Below are 12,295 nucleotides of genomic sequence, written 5' to 3' on the forward strand. Positions count from 1 at the left end.
AGTGAAAACATGGCGAGGTCCTATTCATCAAATAGCGCGAACGTGATGATTGAACGGATTAACAATTCTCAAGAATTGGTCGAATTATGCAAAGGAAAGTCCTCCAGTGCATTGCTGAAGAGATTGAAGGTCGCTTTGGCCACTGTCCACCCGGTGATTGCGGACGCTGATCAGAAAGCAGATCATGTCCGAGAAGTAAAACATTGGCTTACAGGACTCACAGATGCTTTCTTCCAGGCAGAGGATGTTCTTGATGAGTTACTAACAGAGGCTTTGAGAAGAAGAGTAGTAGCTGAAGTGGGAGGATTCGGAGGACTATTCCAGAATCTTATGGGTGGTAACGAAGCCAACAAGAATAAGATAGAACGAAAGATGGAAAACGTAGTGAGACTGCTGGAACATCATGTGAGACACATAGAAATTATTGGATTAAAAGAATATAGCGAGACTCGGGAACCACAGTGGAGGCAAGCGTCACGGTCCAGACCTGATGATCTTCCACAAGGCAGAGTGGTTGGGCGAGCAGAAGATAAAGTAGCATTACTCAATTTGCTGCTTTCTGATGATGAAACCAGCATTAGGAGACCAGCTCTGGTTTCCACTGTGGGTATGCCTGGGGTTGGAAAGACAACCTTGACGCAGATAGTTTTCAAGGACGACTGTGTGACCAACCACTTTGATGTTAAAATGTGGATTTCTGTTGGGCTAAACTTTAATGTCTTCACGGTTACAAAAGCCGTTCTGCAGGAGATCACTTCAAGTGCAGTTAATACTGAGGATCTACCTTCACTTCAACTTCAGCTGAAGCAAGAACTATCAGGGAAGAGATTTTTACTCGTTCTGGATGATATTTGGTCTGAAAGTAGCACAGAGTGGGAAAGCTTCAAGGTCGCCTTTACTGATGCAGAGGAAGGAAGCAAGATTGTTATAACCACACGAAGTGAAATTGTCTCCACAGCCGCACAGGCTGACAAAGTCTACCGAGTGAAGCTGATGACCACTGAAGAATGCTGGGAGCTGATCTCTAGATCTGCTTTTGGAAATATCTCAGTCGGTTCTATCAACCAAGAACTTGAAGGTATTGGCAAAAGGATTGCAGAACAATGTAAGGGCTTACCGTTAACTGCAAGAGCCATCGCATCTCATCTCCGGTCAAAGCCAAATCCTGACGACTGGTATGATGTATCAAAGAATTTCTCGACATACACTAACAGCATCCTTCCAGTTCTTAAACTGAGCTTTGACACTCTCCCTCCTGTACTCAAGCGATGTTTTTCCCTCTGCTCAATATTCCCCAAGGGTTATGTTTTCAAAAGAGAGGAGTTGGTGCTTCTATGGATGGCAATAGACCTCTTATACCAGCCAAGGAGCAACAAAAGATTGGAAGAGATTGGTTACGATTACATTGATGATTTAGTTGGTCGATCTTTCTTCCTGAGGTTGGACATCACCATGAAAAGCTTCGTGATGCATGATCTCATGAATGATTTGGCTAAAGCTACTTCAGGAGATTTTTGCTTCAGACGGGAAGATGACAATATTGCGGAGGTGCCAAGCAAAGTTCGACATTTTTCCTTTTCCAGAAGCCAGTGTGATGCTTCCATGGCTTTCAAGTCCATCTCTGGAGCTGAGTTTCTTAGAACCATTCTTCCCTTCAATGTTCCAACCGGTCTTGAATCTCTCCAACTAACAGAGAAAATTTTGAATCCATTGCTCCAGGCATTGAGCAGCCTGAGAATTCTCAGCTTGTCTCATTATCAGATAACTCGCTTGCCTAAATCATTAAAGGGTTTGAAGCAGTTACGGTATCTAGATCTGTCAAGCACCAAAATAAAAGACCTCCCAGAGTTTGTGTGTACACTCTGTAATTTGCAGACACTGTTACTATCAAACTGCCGTTACCTGACTAGCCTGCCAACAAATATAGCCGAACTCATCAACTTGCGCCTCCTCGACCTTGTTGGCACTCCCTTGGTAGAGATGCCGCTAGGAATAAGAAAGCTGAGAAGCTTGCAGAAGTTATCTAATTTTGTTGTAGGAAGGCTGAGCGGAGCCGGACTGCATGAGCTCAAAGAACTTTCTGACCTCCGAGGGACTCTTCGCATCTCTGAGCTACAAAATGTGGCCTTCGCCTCAGAAGCAAAAGACGCTGGTTTGAAAAGGAAGCAATTGCTTGATGGGTTAATACTGAAGTGGACTGTGAAAGCTTCTAGCTTCGCCCCTGGTAGTCTTAGTACATTGTCTTGTGACCAGAAAGAGGTCCTGAAGATGCTAGAACCTAACCCAAACTTGAAAACGTTCTGCATTGAGTCTTATCAGGGTTCAGAATTTCCTAAATGGTTGGGTGATTCTTCATTCAATAGTATTGCATCTGTCACTCTCAGTAGCTGCAACCTCTGCATATCACTACCTCCACTGGGGCAGTTGCCTTCACTCAAGTACCTCAGTATTGAGAAATTTAACATTCTGCTGAAGGTTGGTCTAGACTTCTTCTTCGGTGAGAACACCTCTTCTAGCTTTCTACCGTTTCAATCCTTGCAAACTCTGAAATTCTATGCGATGCCGAGATGGGAAGAATGGACTTGTCCAGAACTAGAAGATGGGATCTTTCCTTGTCTCCAGAAACTAATGATAGAAAAATGCCCCCGCTTAATGAAAAAATTTCCAGAAGGACTCCCTTCTTCAACTGAAGTCGCCATCTCTGATTGCCCCCTAAGAGCAGTTGGTGAAGGAGAAGGTTCCTCCCCAGGGAATATGAGCATAACGGAACCACCACCTTCCCCTGCAGAGAGTCCGACGTTGGAAAATCCAAGTTCTCAATCAGATATAGGTACAAGTAGTCAGAGTAATAATGACACTGAAGTAACTTCAACATCAAGCATGTCTTCTTTGCCAAAGAACCATCCACTATCAGAAGAGATGGACCAGTATATAACTCAACTTGAAAGCTCGCATCAGCATATTGAAGAACCTGCTGTGATATCTGCAAGGTTCTCAGAACTCATCTCCTCCGCTGATCTGAGCTCCATACTGTCACAATCACCACTTCGTCCAGATCTCAAAAATAGAGGCTTTGATCACCCTGGAAGTAGTAGCAACCAGAGCCAGCAACCTAGAACGCCGGTTGCTCCAAGTGGACAGTCTAGTGACAACGGCATACCCGTGCCTTCGCAATCCAATGATGAAACAGACATGGAATACTTAAAAGTGACAGATATCTCTCACCTGATGGAGCTTCCCCAGAACCTGCAGTCCCTCCACATCGACACCTGCGACGGCCTAACTTGTTTACCGGAAAGCCTCTCCGAAAGCCAACCAAATCTCCACGAGCTCCTCATCATTGCCTGTCACTCACTAGAATCCTTCCCTCCAACCACATTAAAAACCCTATACATAAGAGACTGCAAGAAACTCAACTTCCAAGAAACCTTACAGCCAACGCGAAGCTACTCACAGCTAGAGCACCTCTTCATCGAAACCAGCTGCAGCAACAACCTCATCACTTTCCCTCTATCCCTCTTCCCAAAGCTCAAATCCCTCTCAATCACGGCCTGCGAAAGCTTCAGAACCTTCTCCATCCACGCCGGACTCGGAGACGACCGAATCGCACTCAAATCCCTAGAAATCAGAGATTGCCCAAACCTAACGACCTTCCCACCCGGAGGCCTCCCAACGCCGAAGCTCTCTTCGATCCTCCTCTCAAACTGCGAGAACCTCCGAGCGTTACCGGAGAAGCTCTTCGGCCTCACGTCTCTCCAATCACTCTTCGTAATCAAATGCCCAAAGCTCGATTCCATCCCCGGCGGAGGCTTCCCGAGCAATCTCCGAACGCTCTGCATCAACCTATGCCCCAAGCTGACGCCTCGGATCGAATGGGGGTTGCGAGATTTGGAGAATCTTCGGAATCTCGAGATCGAAGGAGGTAACGAAGACATCGAATCGTTTCCCGACGAAGGATTGCTGCCGAGAGGGATATTTTCTCTGAGGATAAGCCGATTCGAGAATCTCAGTACGTTGAATCAGTTAGGGTTTCGAGATACGAAGGGCTTGGAGACGATGGAGATCGACGGCTGTGATAAGCTAAGGATATCGATGGAGGAGGATCTCCCTCCTTCCTTGTCTTGTTTGCGGATAAGCTCTTGTTCGTTGTTGAGTGAGAAACTTGCTGAGCAAGGAACAGAGTGCGTCTTTAGTATTCCGTATGTGGAAATCGACGGCGAGATCTTCTCTTGAGGAAATGTTTTGTATGTAAAAAATTAGATACTAGTGACCTAACTTGATGCGCACGACTTGTGAAAATAAAAGAACTTTTAAAAGAAAATGCTCCAAAAGACAGAGATGATGAAATAGAGAGAAGTATCTCAGAACCTAACAAGAACTCCAAATTCAGAAGCAGGACCATAGTGTTTCCAGCTACTAGCATAACCGGAGATAACAGTTCTAAAACGTAAAAGATAACTAAGGAAATAAAGTAACTGAAGGGAACAAAAAGTTTGCAATCATCTCTCTTCTGGAAAGCCAGCAAGCTAGTCAGGTGTCTCTCTAGTTTGTGGATGGTGGTCGAGTGATTCGTGGCCTTACTGGTGTCTTTGACGGACTTACCCTGAAAATACAAAAGAAAATAGAGTCAAATATTGATCCAACTGAGATATTTATTTAAAATAAATAAATAAAGATTTTTAAGAGTTGTTACCTTATGGGTTGGGATCCAACAACCATCCCGCTGCAATTGAGTGCCCTAGTTGCACTATCCGCCTGTTCGTTTGAAAATAAAACAAATTATGTTTCTGAAGTTGTGTGTGAATACAAGTTCAAGCATGTCAAATTATATAGGGAATAGGCTTGCGATGAAATAAGCCACACGCATGAAGAAAATTTACCCTTGGTGGATAATTAAAGAACTTACCAGAGCAAACTCAACAAAAGCAATGCGAGTTGAATGCAGTTGATCCCCAAGAAGCCTTAGACGAGTTACCTGCATATATTTGGAAAATTTTCAGGTCATTTTAACAACTTATAAAGAGAGACAGAGAGAGACAGAGAGGACGAAAGATCAGGCAGGTCTAGATTCTGTTCTGACCTCACCACATGCTGACTCAAAGAAGTTTCTCATGTCAGCTTGAGAAACCTGCAGTTTTTAAAAAAATATATATATTAAACCAGGAAATACTAGAAATAAAAACATGTTTTTCACAAAATGGTCAGCATTTTCACCTTTTTGTCAATGTTTGTGCAATAAATTGTCCTTGAACACATCTCCCTTTCATCTTCAGACTGCATCAAACACCAAACATAGTAGATATCAAAGTAAATCCAAAACTGGAAACTCAAACCAAATTTGAAGTAATGGAACATGTGTGCTTAATTACCCTAGGAAGAAATGTGGGATTCACTGGAAGAATAGCAGTTTTGGAGGGTAAGACCCTCACAGGGTAGTACCCGAGCATCGTTCCACCAAGGCTTAAAGCTTCATGTGCGCCCTCTGCGGAAACAATTTTACAATGTAAGTGGTTACAGTAGGATAAAGAGTGGCATGGAAACCTTTTGTTATAGCACTTCAACATTCTAGAAACCAAACTTACGGTCATCAGCAAACTCCACAAACGCAAATCGAAGAACTGAATGTGGATCCCCACAAATTCGACAGTCAACAACCTTCACAAAAGAAGAACTCACTTAGTTAATTCACATACAATCACAAAACGTTATTTGCAGTAATATTTAGCAAACCACAGATAAGCTTTTAAATTATATAGACTCAAAAACTTTGTCTAAATCAATCACATTGTCCAAAAACCACAAAGGGGTAAAAGATATAACAAGCATTTAAAGCTTAAGGGATCATTCTTACTTGTCCACAGTTACTAAACAAAGCAGCAAGACCCTCCTCAGTCACCTAAATCACAAACCAGCTTTACGTTACACTGTTACAAATTAACTCGAATTCTTTGTATAACCATCGGAAGACAATTTAAAAGGAAACTTACACTCTGGTCAATGTCAGAAACATACACTGTTCTTCTAATACTATCCTCTCTCTGAGCTTTTGAAATTCTTCCAGTCAACCTCTTCCTCCCTTGGCTATAATTATTTCTTTTCTATAATCACAAAAACAGAACATATAAATATTTACACAAAACAAATCTCTTCAGCCAAAGTTTACAGATTTACAACAAAAAAAAGTCATCAGATCAATCTAGATTATCCAATCATTAAAAAAAAAAAAGAAGGTGTCAGATTATACCTTCCTGTTATTGTCATCCTTCTTTTCATCAGAATCAAATTCTTCACCAGATTGCTTCGTAGCTGTCGGTAAATCATCATCAATACCTTTTGTAGTTTCACCGTTCTTCTTGGTAGGCCTGTAGTAAGAGGGAAAAAACTCCTTAGCCAAAGGATTCAGTTTCTTGAACATAGCCACCAGCTTCTGCATATCTAACTCGGATTCAGGTTTGAGCTCGGACTCGGTCTCGTGTGAGGTCATCTCAGTTTTGTCATCGATGATCGTTTCAGCATCTTTCTTGATACAAATCTCATGAACATCTTTGACAACAACATCAGTAGTGGGATCCTCAGTGATGGCAGCCATTGGATCAAATTACCAGAGAACAGAACTGCCAAAAACTTCTCCTTAAAAATAAAAATCAACACTTTAACAGAAAATGATGAGCAAAATTCAAAAATGTTACTATTAATTGAAACCCATTTTAAGAAACTCCACCAAATTAACGTAAGCAAACACAAGAGTGCATGATCTCGTAGATATTATATGAATCAGAAGGTAAAATGTACTAATCAGGTTATTGGGAAATCGAGTTTGGTAATACAGAAATCTTTCTCTGTTGTGTGGTTATGGCAATGAGCAAAGGGAGGAGATGGGAAGTAAAAAAGAAAAGAATGATGAGACTTTTTTTGCTTCCGTTTTGGCCGCTCTCTGTTTTGGCCTTTTCTACGTGTTACAAAGATGCTAAATTTCATAAATGCCTATTTTTTATTTCTTGTGAGGACTCATATTTTAACTGTCTTTGCAGCCCTGTATTTTCTTTTTCTTTGTAAAAAGTTCTTTTAGTTTATAATTCTCTCAAATTTCGACTTAATTCGAGTCAATTCAAATTGATATTTTATTGTGCAAGGGAATCATATAAAGTGACGAAATGGACCACCAGCTTTTATTTTTATTCCATTTTCTGATTATATTCTTCTTCTTCTTTTTTTTTTTATAGTTCCATTCTGTTGTTCCACATTTTTGCTTTTTTAAAACTTTTTTTTTGTGTCGTAGACTTGTTAAATAACTAATAAGTCCGTTGCCTGCTACTACTACTGCATAAATCTTTGAGTTTGTTAGGATATCATCTTCTCTTTTGTATAAGTTTCGTGTCTCGTCTCCCTCTCCGGTATTTTTAAAATTAATTTATATGTTTAATTGTGAAGAATATAACAAAATATCTACTATTCAGCAACAGAATCCACCGTCTTCGTGGGTGAGTTTATAAATGTTTATGTAGCCTTTAAAATTCCATGATTTTTCTTTAACAAAAGAGAAAGACTCGTGGTGAGTTTGTAAAACTTGTTGTCTACATTTGCCGACAAGAGATAAAATTTGTCATAATTATTAAAAATACAATATTTTTTTGTTTGTAAAACGTGTTGTGTAAACAATGTTATCATGTTTGTTTGACTGCGCAAGGATATGTTATTACAACTTTACAAATAATAAATGGTTATAACGAGACACTATTAAATTTAGTGTAAGAAATAAATGGCAGGTCAAATTTGATACGGATTCAACTTGTATTTCAGTATTTTATGATTGAAAACATTTAGCACTTTTCCCCCGGTTGCGAACAAACGACTCGACATGTCATAACTCGCAACAGTAGTAGGATCGTCCTTCAAAGATACGCGCTTTGTGCGAGCCTGACTCTACCCATTTCCGGCACTTCCAACGTTTCAGGCCCATTTAAACCCATCGGTGTTTCTCCGAAACTCAATATGACTAGTCGAACAAGGAACTTACTATTTATGTAGGATTTTAATAGTTGGGCCTAACGATATGTACATGGGTCATTTCCCACAACAATGTCGTGTTGTCGATTAACAACTTAAGTATTGTCACCGGCTGTTGCGGTGTTACATTGTTAATGCAAAAATGACACCACGATATAATAATGCATAAGATAAATCAAGAGACAAAATATGATACAAACAAACAACTATGATTTATTAGAAACCGTATAAACAATCTATTACAAGATTTGTTTATCATTAACACCCTAACAACTGCTACTGAAATTTTCTGAATCTATCTAAATTTGTATCTCCATCGTTAGTACTTTAGCATCTGCTCAGCACGACCCAAGAACACATCTAAGAGATTTTCACCATTCCCCTATAATAATAGCTCAGTGTCTTATTGAATACACACGACTTCATATCTCTTTTATAGTGATTTCCATGTTCCCAAAACCATTTGTCCAATGAACATGAATATGGACAACTTCCATATCAATAAGTACACTTTCCTTTTCTTGGAATTGTACTTATTCCTCAAGTCATAAACTTGATCATCAAGTCTCTTCCACGCCAGCTCAGCATCTTGCATCCACATGGTCTCTACCACTCTACATGCCTCCTGGTTCACTCATTTTATAAAAATAAATATTGTCATATTGCAATAGAAAACTTAATAAGTGTATCAAAATTTATTTAAATTATATTCAATCGTCTTTTAAGTCTTTAAAGTATTTAAATTGTTTATTTCCAGGTTGTTTTGTATCAAAAATTTCATAATTAATATATATTAATTTCCATTTGTATCGTTTGCAAAAGGTGTGAACAAATAATTATGATTGTTCAAACATAACTCATCATCTTTCAATTTTTATGTTTTACAATATGTTAATATATGAAAATATTTTTAATATTTTTAAATATGTTTTAATCAATGAGTCTAAAACATATTTCAGTTAATTTAATCAAAAAGAAAAGATACACCCATATAAACAGATTAATTTTTATCTGAATTATAATTAAAAATTAAACATATTAACATTTTAAAAGGATACACTTTTACAACATTTTTAAAGGATGCATCTTTTCAACAGAAAAAAATCCTTAAATAATCAAAATGCATCTTTTGCTTGTAAAATAAAATAAATTTTGATTGAATAGAGTTAAATTGATAATTATTAAAATAAATACTCATAACCTATTTAATTGTTACATGAAAGATACACCGCAACTAAAAGAATATAAAAAAATGCTGACAAAAATAATATAACCAATTAAAATTCTATGCATGTTTTAAGTTATTATCGTGAACTCATTTTATTTTAAAAATGTATGCGACTTTTTATAATCTATAACTTTATATAAAGTATCTTATTTTTGTTTTCAAAGACGTTGTGTCACAAAAGAGTTAAAAAAACATATCCATAAGCTTTCCATAGATTTTGTATAATATAAGTAAAAGTGAGAAAATAGCCAAAAACATATTAATAAAAATATTTTAAATGAAAAAAACACATAAAAACATATCATTATTTTTTATGATCATTTTACAATGAATTTTTCCTTTTTCTTTTCTGGTATATTTGCGATTGTTGTGATTTTTCAATGCTTACAACTCTTTATATAGAGGATTAAGAGTTGTAATGATTGGTTAACACCAAAAGTTGCAGTGATTTATCACCAAAATAATACAATCACCAAAAATTACAATGGTTCATCACTAAAAATTACATCCACTAGCAGTATCAATGTTTCATTTAAGAAGTTGTAATTATCAACCAAACACTTGCAATCATTCACTTAAGCAGTTGCAAGAATTCACTTAAATCGCTAATAATCCTCTCCAATTTACGTGTAATAGTGATTTACTAAATAAATAGCACATATAACAAACTGATATAAAAATGTTTTAACCATACAATTATTAAGATGAAATGACACATGAAAAATCACATTGTTACGATGATAAGACATATTTTAGATATGAAATTCTTAGGATGAGAAGACACATTGTGCGATGATAAGATTTATACATATATAAAACATAAAAAAAATTACCAACCACTTGAATACCAAAATAATTTTTATAATAAACATAACCATCTTAGACAGTGTATAACTCCTAAAAACCTACACAATCTATAGGATAATCATATATACTCCCTATATATCAATATAAATGGTTTTAAAGGTTTTTGCACATATATTAAGAAAATACAATTTTTATACAATTTATCTTGGTTAAATAAAAATATCATTAAATAAAACTAATTTAACCAATAAGAAAAAAAGACAGTATTTTGTAATTGGTCATAAAATTCAAATGCTATTAAATTCTATTTATAATAGTGAGAACATCAATTATTTTGCAACAAAATGTTTTTTTTTTAACATTGCTTAAAGTGATACGGAAGGAGTATATATTTAGACATTGGAAACTCCTAAAAACCTATCCTTTTAAGGATAAAAAGGCACATCATTAGGAAAAGAGTTATTCTAAGAAATTTTAAATAAACCTCTTGCAAAATTATAATTTTTATAATGAAAATACACATTTTAAATAATTTCACACTCTCTTAAAAATACGAGTGAGTCTAGAGATAATTTATATTGACTACATTAATAACTTTCTATAATTATATATTAAATCATGTGATTTGATCTCAAAAAAAAAATTTCACGTGATTTATCTTAGAAAAAGTGTTCTTTACATAGATCACTCTACTGCTTAAAAACAATTGAATTTTAAGATAAAAAGACACATCTAAAATATACATTTTAACATTTTCTTGTTAACAAATGCAGTTATTAGAATAAAAAACACATTCTTAGACATTTAATTTTTTTTAAGAAATTGATATAATTATTAAAATGAAAAGACACTTTGTGAAGATAATAGCATGCATACTTATATATTTTTGATAACTTCTTTAAATAAATACAACTTTAAAGATGAAAACACAATTTAAAGATGAAAAGGACTTGCCAAAAAAAAGATGAAAATGACATAAACTTTAACATTTGTTTGAATTACATTATTTTCTTAAGGATTTTTTGCTAGCGAAACATGAATGACCCTTCCTATAATTTTTTGTTGGCAATGTTTCATGGAAAAATGCCAAAAATATCATTTTCAAAGTACAACATTTCATGTTTACAGTAACCATTTTTACCCTCATCTTTAATGAAGATTTAAAGACATTTATAACTTTTTGATCAACTTTGACAAAAAAAAACATATAGTTAACTAATCTAAACTTAAAACATCTCTAAACCCTAAATCATCAATTCTAAACCATGAAACATCAACTCTAAACCCTAAACCCCAAAACATCAACTCTAAACCCTAAACCCTAAACCCTAAACCTTCAAATCTAAACCCTAAAACATCAACTCTAAACTCTAAACGTAAACTCTAAGCCCTAAATCTAAACTTAAAACATCAACTTTAAACCCTAAAACATCAACTCTAAACCCTAAACCGGGAAACATCAACTCTAAAACCTAAACCCTGAAACATCAACTCTAAACCCTAAACCCTAAACCTTCAAATCTAAACCCTAAAACATCAACTCTAAACCCTAAACGTAAACCCTAAAACCCTAAACTTTCAAATCTAAAGCCTCAAACATCAACTCTAAACCCTAAACGTAAACCCTAATCCCTAAAATCCTAAACCTTCAAATCTAAACCCTAAAACATCAACTCTAGGGTTTTAGGGTTTAGGGTTTAGAGTTTAGGGTTTAGAGTTGAAGGTTTAAGATATAGGGTTCAGAGTTGATGTTTTAAGGTTTAGGGTTAATTTTTTAGGGTTTAGTGTTTAGTGTTGATAGTTTAGGGTTTAGTGTTGATGGTTTAAGGTTTAGAGTTGAAGTTTAGGGTTTAGAGTTTAGAGTTGATGTTTTAGGGTTTAGAGTTGAAGGTTTAGGGTTTAGAGTTGATGTTTCGGGGTTTAGGGTTTAGAGTTGATGTTTCAGGGTTTAGAGTTGATGTTTCAGGGTTTAGGGTTTATATTTAAAAAAAAATGGGTTTAGGATTGATGGTTTAGGGTTTAGGGTTCGTATTTCAAAAAAAAAAATAGGGTTTAAAATTGATGGTTTAGGGTTTAGAGTTGAGTTTTAGGGTTTAGGGTTTGAATTTTGAAATAGTATAATTCGAAAAAAATTAAAAAAATTATTTTTTTTTATTTTTTAGATTTTTATTTATTTAAATATTTATTTATTAGATATATAAAAAACAAGGGCATAAGAGTCTTTTGCCATTTAATGAAGAAGATATTTTTAAA

General features: G+C 35.8%; 2 protein-coding genes across 2 annotated transcripts; one reads left to right on the top strand and one right to left on the bottom strand.

The window, feature by feature from the left end:
• The first annotated feature begins 9 nt into the window (after nucleotides 1-9).
• Nucleotides 10-4,335, top strand: LOC106394236 (putative disease resistance protein At3g14460). The gene has a single exon (XM_013834823.3). It carries the CDS (start codon nucleotides 10-12, stop codon nucleotides 4,231-4,233), a length of 4,224 nt encoding a protein of 1,407 aa, XP_013690277.1. The 3' UTR covers nucleotides 4,234-4,335.
• LOC106394264 (polyadenylate-binding protein-interacting protein 9) lies at nucleotides 4,291-6,981 on the bottom strand. The gene is made up of 10 exons (XM_013834849.3): nucleotides 6,245-6,981; nucleotides 5,988-6,098; nucleotides 5,852-5,896; nucleotides 5,583-5,655; nucleotides 5,370-5,482; nucleotides 5,215-5,274; nucleotides 5,081-5,128; nucleotides 4,907-4,975; nucleotides 4,694-4,755; nucleotides 4,291-4,603 (listed from the first exon to the last, which is right to left on the bottom strand). The coding sequence occupies exons 1-10, from the start codon at nucleotides 6,587-6,589 to the stop codon at nucleotides 4,543-4,545; spliced, it is 987 nt and encodes a 328-aa protein (XP_013690303.1). The 5' UTR covers nucleotides 6,590-6,981; the 3' UTR covers nucleotides 4,291-4,542.
• Nucleotides 6,982-12,295: the final 5,314 nt, after the last annotated feature.

Source organism: Brassica napus, chromosome C5 (assembly GCF_020379485.1).
Source record: "Brassica napus cultivar Da-Ae chromosome C5, Da-Ae, whole genome shotgun sequence".
Taxonomy (NCBI): domain Eukaryota; kingdom Viridiplantae; phylum Streptophyta; class Magnoliopsida; order Brassicales; family Brassicaceae; genus Brassica; species Brassica napus.